Below are 17,601 nucleotides of genomic sequence, written 5' to 3' on the forward strand. Positions count from 1 at the left end.
ATGGAGCTTGTGTAAGCCCGTAAGCTACATAAAGCATTTTAAATCTATGTTTAAATCTATATGTCTAACAATCTCTCAACACATCAAACCATCAATCAATTTCGATAACTTTTTATCGATTTCGATAACTTTTTATCGATTTCGATAACTTTTTAACGATTTCGATAACTTTATCGATTTCGATAACTTTTTATCGATTTCGATAACTTTTTATCGGTTATGGCCGAAGCTAAATGCTCATCAATGCCACGGACTGAATAATATGAATTCATTGTTCATGAAATAGAAAACATTCATGATCACTGATATATAGATGCTCTTAGTTTAGATCTTCTAGCGAATTTATGGCAGAAGCTAACTGACAGAAGCTGAATGATATGACACTCGATGGATGGTACATCTACACAACTTGTGAAAATATTGATCAGAATTTACTCGCTAAATAAAAGGCATAGTCTTATGAAACGTGTGATTAACCAGTTGGCTTAACTCTTCTATGAATGTAACAAAAACAATACTTGAATTAGGGCAGCTGCATGACAAAAACTGAATGCTACGAGACTCTGCATGACAAAGGAGAATACTACAAGACTCGATGTAGACAAGACTCGAATAATATGAATTCATTGTTCATGTAATAGAGAACATATTCATGATTCACTGATATATAAATGCTTCTAGCGAATTTATGGCAGAAGCTAAATGCTCTAAGACATGAGAGAAGCTGAATGATATGACACTCGATGGATATATATATATATAGTACATCTATGAACCTTGTGGAAATATTGATCAGAATTTACTCGCTAAATAAAAGGCATAGCATATGAATGATTAAGAAACTGTGCTGTACGCCAATTCTTCTAATGAATGTGACAAAAACACAACTTGAAACATGAGTTAAGGCAGTTGCGTGACAAAAGCTGAGTGCTACGAGACTCGATGTACATTAATGAAACTTGTGGAAATATTGATCATAATTGGTTTGCTAAACTCACTCAAGACCAATATCTAGTGGTTTAATTAATTTATAATCATATAAGTTGCATTCTTCTCGGAATATAGGCTAAACTGTTAAGTGTGCCTTTGATTATGGTACATAAAATACATAAACAAATTTTGTTAAATATTTGTACAAGTGTTTGTGTTTGCTGGCATGACTCAAATTTCAAAAAGTATCTTGTTTAACCTTCCAGAATTGTCCAATTTCAGTAAACAAACACAGATGACAGTTAATTAGCCTAGCACTTGGCTGAGACACAATATAAATGCCAAGCGATATACAACAATATCATTTTCGATTTCTGACACAATGAAAACTGTTCTACTGCTATTCGTTCTGCTCACTCTCGTATACTCAAGCACTTCGACCGAGGCAAAGGTCAATCTCAGCAAATTGCAAATTTGCCGGCGCAAAGTTCGAGCCAATTGCAGACCAAATGCCAAAATATGTGTACGCATCGCACGTAGCAATCTGTGTCAACTGAGGAGTTACAGTTGCAAACAAAGGTTGGCCGATTGCAGGGCAGCAGCCAACAACAATAATTCGCTGGCCCCAGCATGTGAGTTATGCCCTGTATATATATACTAGTATAACACTCTCACAATCGTTAACCCTTGTGCCCGCTTTTGCCAGTTTATCAAAGAGTGAACAGAAAACTGTGCTCGAGCAACCGAATCAATCAAAGTTTGCCCTGTGCCAACACCAACACCAACAACAACAACTGGAATACTGCAATAATTTATGCATGAAATGTGAGCTGGGGGAAATTTCATATATGCTTCGCATTTGCATGTGTGCGAGAAACGGTAAAGTTGATTGACTCATATCTTGAATAATTTATGCCATCAAATATAACAAATATAACATTCTTGATACTCTCAAAAAAAAGTTTGCCCTTGCTTAACATAAATTTCATTGTCAACTATGTTAGGCTAACATGGCTGCCGGACATAACATAGAAAATGTTCATTAAAACATTTCAGCCAATGTTATTTAACAGTTTGCATAGTGATTTCGATTGTAATTATAATTATGAGCTTATTTATTATATATTAATAATTAAAAATCTTAAATAAATATAGAAAGAAGAATTTATTTTAAATTTCTTTAAAATTTAATAATTCCAAATAATATTACAAGTGATATTATAATAATCTTAGCTTTTTATTAACAAAATATATATAGAAACTTGTTTTAAAATTCTCTAAGATGATTTATTTATTTCGATTTGTTATTAATTGTTAAATGTTATTATAAAATTCAACAAAATCGCTAAACAAGCTTAAAATAAAGCGCATTGCCACATTTTCTACTCGCATATTTTATTCTCTGCCTCTCTCTTTCGCTTACATTTTCTTTCTCTCTCTCTCTCTCTATAACCGCTATATATTGTGACAATTGTGTATGAGGAAGCTTTGGGTTTATTGCTGAAATTTTTAATTGCATCCGCAGGCGATTTTCGTAATCCGCAAACACAAAAAACAAAAAGAAAAACAACAAAAATGTAAACGAAAAACAAAACATTAAAAAAAACGAAATATGTGCTTTATAAATTTAGTGTGTGTGCGTATGTATATGCGTCTGAGTGTGTGTGTGTGTGCTTTAGCCAAAACTATAATTTTCTTTTGCTCGTTTTGCTGTTGTTTTGCCTTGAAAATGTGCAATTTATGGTAAATTCGCTTTCATGTTATGCGATAGCAATTAAAAACACAGCACACAAAAACTGCACGAAGTGCGCCCTGCTGTATGTGTGTGGCATTGGAGCACGCTCACACACACACACACACACTGAGATACGCGTTTGCCAGCGCCAAATGATAAAATGAATAATTGTTCAGCATTTCGCTAGCGCAACGGAAATGCAATCATCAAAATGGACGAACTGCTGTTTCCGGTTTGACAAACGCCCATCGAACGCTTAGTTGAACGCGTTATGCAACACTTGTGCGTCATTTGCAGTACTGCAAGAAAAAAATGAAAAATAAAAACAAAAATATTAAAAATACAATTTGGCTGCAATCAATTTTCCCAAGTTCAAAATAAAAACAAAATTTGTAATAATTCAAACTTTAAAGCAGATTTTTGCAGGGTTAAATATAAATAAAAATATATTTAAATTGTTGTATTAACGTTGATTAAATGAAAACTATATAATAATTTATATTTATGCTTATGTTGATTACATGAAAATCATTTAATAATATATGTACATATTTATATTATTTTTATAAAGGCTTGGCTTGCTAAACATTATTATTTTTATTTTTTTTATATTTCAAAGTATTAATTAAGTTTATACTATTAATACAAATATTTTTCTACTAAAAAAAATTGTATATATTTAACATTAAATACATTTAAAAGCATTTTATAAAATTTTGTTTTTCATTAGCTTCTGTTTTAGTTGCTAGTGATACAAAGCATTAAAAAAATAAATTAAAAATTTGTTTTTAATTATTTATTGTTTAAATCATTTTATTAAGCTTTCAGATAAATAATTACAGTTAGACAGAATAAATAGTTACATAACATTTTTTTATATTAATGAAAAAAATTTTTGTTTCATATTTAATATATCAATGAAAATCATGTACCGCACATGCCCATTTGGTTGATACCAATATTCCTGCAGCCTGGAGAAAAAGGCACTGGCATACCCTGGCGACCAAACTCTAAAGAAAACAAAAAGTTATACCATACATATAGTATATAAGGTATATATAGTCCTCAATTTACCTGTTCTAGACAGACACTGGTCAATCAGAAATTGACATTCGTTTTTGTAATGCTTGCAATAGTTCATCGTGCCATCCATGTACTGCACACATCTAGGCCCGAATTTGTCACATAATCCCCGACTCGACCATTTGCAGTAGATATACCCGTTGCGGCTGAGAAAAAGTCCAGCTCGAATTCCCCCAAACAGATGGAGCAGCACACAACAGTAGACAATTAGTCGATTCAGTGTCTGCATCTTGAGCTAATTGAATCGAATGACTGATCCATACACCAAATACTCTCACACATTTTATACCCGAATCGGCAAATCTGTGCTCGAGTGCTGCGACTGTAAACATTTGCCAACCGAAAGCGATTCGAACTAAATTGTTTGCCAAATCTTGAGACAGTAAAAGCGAAAATGTCAATAGCTGAGATTGGGCAAATAGAAGTGAAGTTAAATAGACCAAAATTATTACCGAAATGCGTATATATATGGTTATATAAATGGCAAACGATTTGGTATGGACTTAAGAAACTGCGACCTACACAAACTTGAATTTAGGTAGATGAAATATGTTAAGTAGTTTGACTAGTAAAGTAGAGTAGTGCACAGTAGTATTTGCAAATAGTAGTATAGTATGGTATGTGAGATAAGATAGAGTGGAGTAGCCGTAATGCTAGTAGTAAGTACAGTACTCTTTAAAATAGGAGTATAGTATTATAGTAATAGTAATCACACTTAGAAGCTATAAAGTAGTAGAGTAGTAGAAGGAATTAGTAGCATTCCGTAATATTTTTAAATAGTAGTATACTATTTGATATAAAGTAGTATGGAGTAGTAAAAGGAGTACTCTTTAAAATAGTAGTATGGTATTATAGTAGCATTGATCCTAGGGTGTAACTTAAGTAGTAATCGCGTTTATATAGTATAATAAAGTAATAGAGCAGTGGAAGGAATAGTACTTAAATCATTATAGTAGTAGCTTTTAAGCTCTTTACGATTATCTAGCTCTAAAATTTCCTCCTATTGATTATACAAAAACCCGTATATCCATTCTTGTATATTGAGTTAATGGTAAACCTATTCGTAGAAACGCCCAGCTATTATATGGGTATATTTAAATGCCCACAACTGTTTCGCCCTGTTGTTGAGTTCTCATAATTATTTGGCTTTTAGGCTTATTATAAATTCAAAAAGTGTCGACTGTTAACGAAATAACACTACTTTTCTCATATTCAAATATAGATGTATAACATATGTACATATGTACATATGTAGTGGTAAAATACCGTGTATAATAATAATTACTATGCCCCGTCCCAGTAATTAGCGAGCTCTATACAAGCTCAAGTACAGCTCGGTAGGGTTTTCGTGGCTATGTCACTCACTCACTCACAACACTTTTTATTTTTTCATCATGCAAATTTACACACATCACACACAAAACACACACACACACACACACATGCACACTCACACCTGCACACACTTGCACACTCGCATTCTCCTGAGAGCTTTGCACATTTCATGTCAAAACCGTTGGCATGTCATGTCAGGCGCTCATTTCGTTGCATGTTCAACTGTAAATGTACACCGCCCACCTGCCCACCAGCCCAGCTGTCTACCTGCCTAGCCACACTAGCTGTATGCATGTGTATGTGTGTGTGTGTGTGTTACCTAAATGCGTCTTCGTATACACTAATATACTTTCTATACTCTCATATATAAATAAGCAACTTACAACAGACAAGCGAAAGGGAATACCTTCAAATAACATAGAGAAGCTTATTCATGAGCTTTCAGAAACTTGCTGTGCTAAGCGCTTGATTATTTACAGTTTTATGAAGTAAAATTTTTCTCAAGTTTTTCAAGGAACTCAGACTAACTTACTCTTAGACTATATATATATATTTCAAGAAAAAAGCTTTCTGCTTAAGATAAAACATAAAGTTGAGGTCAATTGAAAATTAGTTTGTATAAAATTTTAAGATTAGATTTATATTAGCGTCTACCTACTGATGTAACATAGAAAGGAGGATACATAGGAAAAGTATTCAAGCACCAAAGTGTTAAAAACAACATACAGAATTTATGAGAAGCTCTATTTAAGAGCATTACACAACACTAGTTTATGAAAAACCTGAGCAGAAGCACAAAGTAGTAAATAAATTGATAAAAATGTGCTTATGAAATGTAGTCATAGGAATCTTCTTAATGATCATATGAATTAGTAGTGATATGAATCTTCTTAGTGTGCTTTACAGCACTGTACTCTATTTCATTTTGCAACACCTCAACATAGAATTTCATTTAAAATAACTGATTTTCAATCAGGTAAAAACTCTACCATTTCACAAAATCACTTCAAGCTGTAGCTAACAGCGCTTTACAACACTGCTTAGTATACTTTGCAGCTCCTTTAAATTAACTTTACTATACCGTATTGTCCTTTGCAGATCCATTTTGATATTCATTTAAAAAGCGTAAGTCCAAGTCGACTTTCCCCTTAAATTTTCCCTCTTTCATTTCTTCTATCCAATTTCCTCTGCTGCTGTTATTTGTGCTGCATTTGTTGTTACGTCTTTTTGGGGTTTAATGTTTTTATTTTATCGCACCTTCAGGGCTCGACAGGCGGCCACAGCCAAGCGCAATTCGCCCCAGCGCAGCCAGAGGAGACTCGATAAGAAATGTGGCTTTTCTTATGTTTTTCAACATTTTCCTCTACGCCTTTGGCTTTTCACCACACTTTCCCCCGGGGCCACGCTCCTCGCACTTGCATGCAATGCAGAAGATGATTAACAATGCCCACAGCGCCGAGCGACAGGCTCAGCCAGTAAAGTATTTTCGTACAGCAATCATAAATAATAAATAATAAATGAAAATAAAAATAAAAACATATACAAAAACAAGTAAGAAAGCTCTAGTCGAGACTGCTCGACTACGAGATCCCCTGAACCCTTGGAGCAATAGATATTTCAATACTTTTTCGCGACTTTCAGCTTCACACAAAACACACACACACACACACACACACGCACGTACGCACACACAGGTATACATACACACACACGCATACAGACACACATACACACACACACGCATACAGACACAAACGCATACACACACACACATACACACACACATACACATACAAGCAACCACGCATAAACACGCATGGGCTGCAGTGTGCGCTTACTATGAGAACTTAATTGTTTAATAACTTTTTTTATGGACGTACGATCTTCATGAAACTTTTAGATTATGATTATAACATGAATATGCATGTAATTGTCAAAGCACAAGTCTCTAGTGTTTGAAATACGCTTTTTACAAAAGTGAGGGTGAGGGGGGTGAATTTAGAGGTGGGGGGTAAATTTTAACAAAAACCGAAATTGTATAAATTGCATATAAGCATACATTAAAAATTTGGAGACTCTAGCAATAAAGGTGTAGAAGATATAATTTTATAACTGGGTTTCGATAAGGTTTTTTATCGATAAAAAAAGATCGAGAGGAGTTATCGATTTTTAATGATAAACTTGATATGCGCGCTGTAATTACGGACATTTTAAAAAAAATTTGAAGTCTCTAGCTCTTATATCTTCTGAAATCGACGCGTTCATACATACGGACAGACGGACAGACGGACAGACGGACAGACAGACGGACAGGGCCAAATCAACTCAGCTCGTCACCCTGATCAAGAATATATATACTTTGTGGGGTCTGCCACGCCTCCTTCTCCCTGTTACATACATTTCAACAAAACCATTATACCCTGATTTCCCATTGAAAATGGGTTCAGGGTATAAAAAACAAAAATTATAACAACTTGGCTTTAATTAGTCGCATGGTTGCGCAGTTGCATGCCATATAAATTACGAATGGCTTATCGCATTTGACTTTTGTTCTCGTTTGGTATTTTTCAGTATTTTTTTTCTTTTTTAATTTTTTTAAATTTTATATATAGTTCTTTCACAGCTCTTACAACTCGTTGGCAAGGTCAAGCAGTCAGGCACTAAGCAGCGAGTAATACAAAAATGTCATAAGGATTACAGCAAAATATTCAAGGAAAATGCAATTAAAACAAGCAATGCTGTGAAATTCGTATACCCTGTAAATTGCTGTTAACAGAGTTTTTGTTTTAATAAAACTAAATCAATAATAAGTATTTAACAAAATAAATAATGGGAAAATATATACACATATATTATAAATATGTTTCTGTCATTAAAGTTCACATATTTGATAACAGTTTCTTTAGCAACTGACGAGCTGATTACAGGATATCTGTCAAGTCGTATATACAAAATGTTATGCTTGTTTCGCTAACTAACTTGTTTGCATTGTCAACAGGGCTAATTATTTTTCATTTTCATTTTAGCTTTTTGGTTTCGTTGGACGCTTGCTTGCTTTCCTATTGCCATCTCTCTCTACCTCTCTCTCTCTCTCTCTCTCTCATTCTTTCCTTGTCTCCTTTTTAATGCGCTTGCTAACATTCCGTTGACATTTTCTTGCTTTTTATTAATAGGCTTAAATGCACTTTCTCTGTTCTCAGTTGTGCTCTAACAACACAAAACAAAAGAAGTCAAATAAATAGCATTTTAGCACTTATGTCATTTGTAGAGATTATAGAATTATGCGATTATTCAAAGAGAATATGTTTGAAATTTACAAATAATGTGGGTTAAAAAAATTCAGAGCGAAATAAAAATTGATTTTGGCAAGAAAGAATATATTATGAATTTTATTATATTTATATATTAATATATTAATTATATAATATTATAAATTATATTAAAATATTCCAATATAAATTTTATTTAATTTATTTTATTTACATATTTTAGACAGCTGTTCAAATATGTTTTTTCCATAACTAGAAAGCTATATGTATACAAAAATTAAAATGTTTTACATTAAATTATTATTATATTAAAAAAGACAATTCGTTTATCTCTTACAGTACAACAATAGCATATTCATACTTCCCTTAGTCTGTCTGTCTGACAGCCCGCCTATCTACATATATTTTTCTTCACTTGAACTACAAAACCTTGAGTCTTGTAATTTATATATATATATATATATATATATATATATTTCTATATACGATACTCAATAGAAACTCACTATATCCGATTGCAAAACATATCAATTTTTAATTTCCTTTGTCTCACATTATTATTTTTTTAAAGGGCATTTGTCTATCGCTCGACCAATTATTTTATAATTCGTCTCACATTTAACTTTAGCTTAGCTCAATTACAGTTACAACCTCAGCTGTAAATTTGCCTGCACCGTGTGTGGGTTTCTCAGTTTGCCTCTATTCCTTTCTCCACCTCTACCTGCACCGCTACCTCTATCTCTACCACACTCTCTCACCCTCTGCCTCACTCTCTGTTTCTATTTCACTTTGCACTGTGCATTATGCATGAGACACTAATTAAATAACAGCCCTTCTTTCTATGCGTTCACATACTGACAAACACAACTGTCAGCTGTACTCGTAATATCTCTAATATATTACATCGATCCATTTGTAATATTAGTTGATTTAATTTTTTGATATTTAATTTAATTGAAAACAAGTTTCTTTTTAAAAATTAATAAATATTTTATATTAGATTTTATTTTTATATTTTATAATATAGTATTTTATTCTATTACTAAAATTCCATGATATGATAGCATTCTATTTCCTATTAAATATAGCCACACACATGACATTTGTATGTTTTTTATTCCTTATATAAATCAAATTTATTCTTAGCTTCACATTAATCCTTCTTTTTAACGGTAAGCGTTTCCATGCGCCCATTAAATCCTAGCACCTTCTCTATAACACCTCTAACCTGAAAATTCTCTGAGCAGAAATCCAAATCCGGTTTGCCAGTTAAATAAATAAATCAAGTTTTTGTCATTCGCAGCAATAATATTCAAATTATTTTTAGCTTTACTTCGGACTTGGAAACTCTGAGGCGAGGCACACGCAAACCTGAAAGGGAATATGTTATGTGTATGTGTATGTATGTGTATGTGTGTATATATAGATGCCATACAATATCATGCACTATATTTGTTAATAACACGACAACTTTTTTCCAGCCTTTGCCCTTTTCTATTATTATATTATTATATTATTATCTCCTCTTCGCCTCCTTCTTCTGTCTCTTTTTATTTTGGCGACTCAACACGCGGCGCGTCAACGACAATCAAAAGTTTGTGGTTTGGAGCCGAGTTGACAAAACTAATGTCTGTCTGTCTGCCGGTCCCAATTTCCTGTCAATACTCATAAACGCCTTCCTCCTCTCCCACCCCCCTCGCCCACACAGCAGCATAGATATGACTCCTGTTCTGAACAAGGTTTCGTGTCAGAGCTAAGCAAAAAAAAAAAAAAAAAAAAAAAAAAAAAAACGGTTTTTCGATACCAAACAAAAGAAAATTGAGAGCATGTCGATGTGAGTGAGGGTATGATAGACTGGTAGATGCTCTAGAACGAAGTTAAAAGTAATATATAAATTATTGTATATTTATGGAGAGATATAACATATACAATCTCTTCGATTCTACTTCATCTATGATGCACATAAAATATATAAACATATACATTTATATTAAATTTTTGTAATTAAGGATTTAGTACATACCTATCAAATATATAAAACAAAATACAAATTTCATATAAAATATGATCGTATTAAATAAATATTAAATTATTTTTAAGCTCTACCTCTAGCTTTCGCTTTACCTCTAGTCCCAACTCTAGCTCTAGCTCAACCTCTGGCTCTTACAGTTTCGTACTTATATACCCGCACTTCAGCTCTATGCTTACAGAGTATTCTTGGCTATACAAACCCGAATGAATGGAATGGAATGGTATGGAATATGCGGCGCCTGTCAGTTATAAAATTTGTTGTTTGTCATACATATATATACAATATCGTAAATATATATAGATATATACATATATGTATATCGTGTGTAGCCCACGATTTATCGATAAAACATGCGCCTAGGCAGCGTTAAGCGTCTCATTACGCCCACGACAAAAGTGTGTTTTGGAGGCCAGGAAATTGAAAACCAAACCAAGCTGGAGAAAAAAAAACATACTAAAATAAAGCAGAAAACAAAAGAAAATGTAAACCTAAACGTAAACGTCAACATTTTGTTTACACTCGCAAATATATTTCTGGGTTGTTTGTTTTGTTTGCGAAATCAAATTATTGCATGTGCCACCAATTCCAATTTGAGCGGGTGCTAAAAGCTAAAGCTAGAAATGGAAAAACTGCGATAAATGGCAGAACCCTACACACACACACACACACACACACACACACCCACACACCCATCAGCTAGTCAATTGGCCTCAAAAACGTTTTTCTTCGTAAATGCCTGTCGAAAGTTGTGCGCTGGCAAAGCTGGAAAAATGGCTCGATGGGAACAAAATACTTGAAATGAAACTTTGATGAGCTATTAGTCATTTTGACATGTGCTTTACGACTCTAGTGCATACATATATATAAAGAGAGAGGGCGAGGGAGAGGAAGAGAGGGAAGAAACAGCAACTTAACCAACAAACATTTAACCATCATCATCAATAAACATTTGTCTAGACTTCACGGCGTTTTTCGACCATATATTGCGCATACGCAATGTATTACAAGAAAAGTAGTTGCCTTAGCTGACTGAGCAGCGATGTTAGCAGCGTGAAGTGTTTGCACACGCAAATGTTTACATACTATATAAAAGTGTTTCTTGAGTTGCATATGATGTTAGCTCTCAAAGTTAACATAAGTAGTTCGTTACATGGCAGTGCATAAATAGAGTCAATCAAGATCTCCTTCTGGATGTATGTTAATGGCCATGTTGATTTTAATAGATACAGCAAATGATGGCTATTTAATTTTATGTTAAGGCATTACATTACATAAATTCTAATTGTAAGTGTAGAGACTTAACAGCAGTTACTGCTACAAGATATAATAGCTATTAGACTTTACAGTATATGTTAGCTAAACAGCACATTAACAGAAGTATGTAAAACAACATTGCTACTGCTATCTGTCGCATTTTCTATTACCATATACTATGTTACTAATGTTACATAAACTGTTATATATATTTATGTTTTTTATTTATATAATATTTTAATTAGTTTCACTGTTTTTTGTGCTATGACTCCGTACTGTATTCCATTAAAATAACAAGCTTTATTCTAATTAAGAAACTCAATAGCTAGCCAAGTTTTTGAACACATGAGCTAACTTTATGAAACTGTGAAGTGTTCAACTCATTTAAGACTTCGTTCGCCCTGAGCTGCCAAATTGGCAAAGACAATTCAAAAGTATTTCTATGCTCGTTCAGGTTGGAGACGAAATGGAGTCTATTAGGTTGCATGAGAGAATTGTCTGGAAATTGTAGAAATATATAAAGAGGTTTGACTGACCAAAACTGATAAATGAATGATTCTTAGGGGTGTGGCAAAGTGGAGTAGGCAATATAATAGTCTTAATTGATAGTTTAAATAACAGAATCATCAAATAGTGCAACACCTCCTCCACTGTTAAGCCAATGAAATATATTTATCCTTGCCATAAACGAGTGTTAAGCCGTCAGTTATGCCCTGCCTCAACCTTTTTATGTGTTCCTTTATTTTATTTTATTTTTTTGGCAGCAAAGAGCATCAGCAGCATCATCAGCAGCAGGCACTTAAGTTCCGTCTGGTTAGCCAGTTGTAGTACTCCAGTTCAGAATGTGCAATGTCACTTAGCTTGATTGCGAATTATTGTCATTGGGCCGGAGGCTAGAAGCTGGAAGCTGAAGGCAAAAGCCCAGCAAAAGATGTTTCATGAAACCCCATTGGGCCAAATGTACTTTGAGTTATATTTGAGGCATGACAAATAAATAACGTCCACTGGTCAACGAAATGCAGCAAGAAATTTACTTTTATCTATTTTATGTACGGTTTTCTTTTTTTTTTCTTTTTTTTTCTTTATCGAATTGGGTCACCATAAAGTGCTTCGACCAAGTGCACTAAAAAGCCAACTCGGCCGAAACTTAAGTCACGTTTTCGTAAAGCATGTGCTGAGCAAAGAGAGAGTGACAGAGAGAAAGAAAGACGGAGAAATGGAGAGAGAGAGAGCTACCCTATGTTTGAATAAGAGATATAAATATTAGTGTTAGCAGAAGTGTTACAGAACAAGTCACTTAACAGAGCCTAAGCTTAACATAAATTAAAAAATATCGAATATGTATAGAATATGTATAGAATGCATACAACCATGGCTCACAAATAACTGTTGATCTTCGAAAAAGCTCAGAGAGCAATCAATCCCATCGGCTCTTCAGCGAGCTCGTTTCCCGAACTAAAAGAAGCAGAAGCCAATTGAACGCGAGGGTTGTGTTCGTTAAACACATCGATAGTTTACGTAAATTGAATGTGTGAATGTATATGTGAAGAGCGTTCGCATTGCTTTTAATGTTCGTAAAAAGAGCGTCGCAAGGCGCTCAACAGAAAACTAAAGCGAAACGAAACCAAATGCTCTCGCTCTTGTGAGTTGATCTCGCGAACAGAGCGTGAAGAGTAAAAGAGTTTACAGGTATTTGCGAGCTATGCCTAAAGAGAAGAAAAATGCATTTAACAGAACATAACAGAGAAACAGATAGGGAGAGCAAGTCACTAACAGAATTGGGTTATACACAAGCATAATAAAGTAAAGTTAGTCAGAGGAGAGCAGAGATACTCAACAGCATGTTCACTGGCAACAATCAATATATTTTAATCAATGAGCAAAGTGTAGCTTAGACTGTAAACTATTTGAATATCACTTACTACTGTCCTTCTGTTAACCGCTTGGCTGTTAAATCTTATCTTAACAGACTACACAGAACCTGAAATTCTCACGCTTTTAGCTAAGCGCAAAGAAGTGTGCTATAAAAATTTGACAAGACATAAAATTAGCCACGTAGCTTTACTTATACTTAAAGTAAGAGTGTATTAAGTTTATGTAGGCTCACGAAGCAAACGACCCGCCCACCAAATTATTTGACGGGGGTGTTTCAAGAGCCACTCGAGTGCTCGACATATGCGACACGTCAACATTCAATTTCGTAATGAAATTTTCATTATAATAAGCGTCAGGCAGTTGATGAACGCGATTGAGGATGTGTAACGGAGTGAGAATCTGAATAAGAATGTAAATGGGAGATGGGCATGAGAGATGAGATATGGAAAACATTGGAGTCTGGCTCTGTATTTTTCGTGCTACGCTGCCACGCCCCTTGCAGAATATTGTAAAGTATTCATGACACCAGCGCCCATTATCTCTCCCTCTCTCCTCTATCTCTCTCGCTCTCTCGTCTGTTCGCTTGCTCGCGCTTTGTGCAGAGCTCAGATGGAACGCAGCTCCAGCTGCAACTCCTACTCCATCAGCTCCTACTCCCACTTCGCCTGCTGCTCCTCCTTTTGTTTCTGCTGCTGCCTCGACTTTTGCCCAGCCCAACATGACCTACATTTTGGCCTGGGTCGCGTAGCTAAGCAACCCCGGTTTGAGGGCCTGGCAGCAACACCCCAACAAGGAAAAAACAAATTTAGGCAAATAACAACTACCAGACTAAGGTATGACCTGTACTTGTAATACATTTGTAGAATATATATAAAGGGTATATAAATAGTTATCGATAACTATAATATATAAAAAATATAACTATACATAAAGACTATATAAATAGTTATCGATAACAGTTATAGAGCAGCTTTCATAGTCCTTGACTAGAGAATTTCAGTGCATTAAATATAAAATGCTGTTGAAAACGATCTAAAACTAAAATTATTTCGATATGTTAAATGCATATAATATTATTACGAAAGCTATTGACTTTGATCGAATTATATCGATAACTTTCAATTCACATTATACACAGGCTTATTATACCCGTTAGAATATTTACAGGGTATCCACAAAAATGAAATATAAAGAAAACCAGACCAGAGCACGCGGTACGCGGCACGCATAGGCAAGTATGCGAGCAACCCCCACTTTGCCCCTACTCCAAGCACCTCACATACGCCCCCTCGCTTCCTCTCTCTCTCTCTCTCTTGTCTCCTCTCGGCCGACTTACAGTCAGTCCGCAGATATAAAAATTGTTTTCGGTTGCTTATTGGCAACAAATTTGCGTGCCGCGCATACAAAAGCAGTCCGGGTGAAAAGAAAATCCAACTGAAGGTTTTCCACACGCATTCCACCAACTTCATTTACATGGGATATGCTATTCGTACAGGATTTGTATAAGGTTTCCTACAATTTTCCTATAAAGAGCCTGGCAAGCGCCCAAGAGTTACGAGTTTCTAATAGACTTTGTGGTTTAAGCATTTGCAACGTGTTGACAACTAAATTTCTCTTCACTTCTTATATATTTAAGCTCATCAATCACTTGAATAGATGTATATACATACAGACATACACACATATTTATATACATATATATATTAGCTGACCTCGTCCTTAGGCTTCGCACGTGCCAGCATTTTGGTCATTTTTGCTGTTGATTTTGGCTTACCAAATAGATCCGTCTACTTATGCCCAAACATTATATCAGGCAATCATCAGCATTTGATATATTTGTCAAGGGCAAACAAATATGGGAAACAGATTAGAGAGCACTTTAATCAGATAATATAAGAGAATTTATGTGAAAACGTTAAAGCATAATGTTAATGATAAGAGTAGCTGCATATATTGCAGCATATTATACACTGATTAAAAGGTAAACTAACAGAAATGTTATTGAATGGCACTGACCTAAGATTATTTAACAGCAGCGGTATCTATGCAATATGTGGCATTTTAACATAGCTAAACTGCAAAATGTTATATAGAAACATTCCAATATAAACGGAGCATATTATGTTACGCTTCTATTTATATCGATTGCTATCGATAGCCATTAGGATATTCTATTTATATGTATATTTAAGACAATATATAAAGGCCAAAAATAGTCTATAAATGATTCACGCATTTATCGAACCCAGCGAAGCCCCACAACTATCAAGTGCTCACTATTATCCCAACTAGTTTTTACAGGCCTATAAAAGTCAGCGGCAAAAAGGTCATGCCAAATGCGTTTATTGATAAAACTAAAAAATAAAGGCGACTTCAATTTTATTGCATACTTTTCGGCGCGTGCCGAAGAGCCCCCAAAAAGAATCGTAACGAAAATACACCCCAAAAGGAATTTTATTACTGTTTCCTTTTTTATGCTGCTCCTCTTCAATTGCGTCGCAGCGCACCTACGCGTTGCCTCTGCCCCTGCCCCTGCCTCGCCCACTCTCCAAAAACATGTGTTAAACGGACAAAAATAAATTAACAAGCTGCTGAATAAACGAGCTGAATAAACGAGCGCATATGACAACGCGCCATCTCACTCACACATCAAAGCTGTCGCCTTTTTTCGTTTCAGTTCATTTTGTTTTATTTTGCGCCGTTTGTCAATCAAAGAACATTTTTCATTTATTTTGCGCGGGCGAAAAACTCAATTTAACTGTGAAAAAAAGTTTTGCACGTTTTCATAAATTAAATCTGGGCCATGTTTTTCTTGCTTTCTTTCTGCTGCTGTTGCTCTGTGAGCTTATTAAATTATCCACAAAAAGAAAGAGAGCGAGGGAAAGAGAACACGACAAAGCGAAAACTTTTTTAATACCAGCAAAAGTTAAACGCGGCGAAAACAGCAAAAGGCGACAAAGTGCAACGTGAAGAGAGACTGAAAGAGAGAGTGAATGTGAAAGCTGAGCAAACAGTCAGATCGTGTTTAACGAGTGACTTGCATGTGAGAGCAGAAAATGTATATAAAAGAGGCAAGCAAGTCTGGTATGCTAATTAATAGCGTATATCAAAGAGGCAAGTGTTAAATGTTAGTTAACAGCGTTGAGGGCACATGCTTATGCTACGACAACAGATCAATAGGTAGATATGTTAAATAAAGTAAGCGCCACTGTGAAAAGTAAGCTTAAGAGACTACTAAGAGACTCGTGATTTCAGAAAGATGAGCAGCTTTTCTCGTTTCTCAGACAGAACTACTAAATATATACCTTACTTCAAGATGATATACCACAGAATATAAAATGGTCTCTGTTGCTACAAACAGTTTAACTACGGATATATCTGCTATGCCCGCATGTTAAATAACATAATGTAACCATAACAGTTCTCCCCAAGGCCCAAAGAGCACAAAACTTTGATAATACAATCAAATCTATGATTCACACACAAGCACACACACACAACCATTCACACTGACTGACTCAACACACAAATTGCCTTGCAAGCAGTTTATTAGATAACAGAAAACTCTTCTACTCTGCAAAGTTCTTGGCCCATAATCAAGCCCAAGGGGGAGGCGGGGGCGTAGCTTCACAGTTGAAAAAATTCAAATTACAAGCCAAAAGGTTGAGACAAAAAAAACACAAAATGGCTGAGCAGCTGCCAAAGGCCAAAAGACCAAAAGTTCGAGTCCTGAAAGAAAAGCCAAGTGGAACCTATGAGAGAATTGCAAAGCGAACGCTTTCAAATGAAAACTTTTATGTAGGCAAGAAGAGGCGGGGGAGGTGGTAGAAAAGCCAAGCAAGTGGAAATAGAAATGTTGAAAATTGTCGTTAAGTTTTATACTCGAGCTGAATTATCAAGTGTGTGGGATCTGTACTGTATTAAAAATGTATATAACTGTATAACACAGAGACAATGGAAGAGACAAGCAGAAGAAAAACAATGCCCGAAAAGTATAAAAATGGCAGATGAAAACCTTAAAAAACAAAATAAAAAATATAAAAAAAGAAAACATATAATAAACGATCTAAATTGATAATACGCAATTA

At 34.8% G+C, this 17,601-nt stretch overlaps 2 protein-coding genes across 2 annotated transcripts; one reads left to right on the forward strand and one right to left on the reverse strand.

The window, feature by feature from the left end:
• The first annotated feature begins 1,133 nt into the window (after nt 1-1,133).
• On the forward strand, nt 1,134-2,079 carry LOC116804152. The gene is made up of 2 exons (XM_032730484.2): nt 1,134-1,562; nt 1,637-2,079. Exons 1-2 carry the CDS (start codon nt 1,313-1,315, stop codon nt 1,750-1,752), a joined length of 366 nt encoding a protein of 121 aa, XP_032586375.1. The 5' UTR covers nt 1,134-1,312; the 3' UTR covers nt 1,753-2,079.
• Nucleotides 2,080-3,463: 1,384 nt separating this feature from the next.
• On the reverse strand, nt 3,464-4,170 carry LOC26527601. The gene is made up of 2 exons (XM_015163869.3): nt 3,740-4,170; nt 3,464-3,675 (listed from the first exon to the last, which is right to left on the reverse strand). Exons 1-2 carry the CDS (start codon nt 3,975-3,977, stop codon nt 3,590-3,592), a joined length of 324 nt encoding a protein of 107 aa, XP_015019355.1. The 5' UTR covers nt 3,978-4,170; the 3' UTR covers nt 3,464-3,589.
• Between the last annotated feature and the right edge of the window lie 13,431 nt (nt 4,171-17,601).

The sequence above is a fragment of the Drosophila mojavensis genome, unplaced genomic scaffold (genome assembly GCF_018153725.1).
Source record: "Drosophila mojavensis isolate 15081-1352.22 unplaced genomic scaffold, ASM1815372v1 contig_80, whole genome shotgun sequence".
In the NCBI taxonomy this organism is placed as follows: domain Eukaryota; kingdom Metazoa; phylum Arthropoda; class Insecta; order Diptera; family Drosophilidae; genus Drosophila; species Drosophila mojavensis.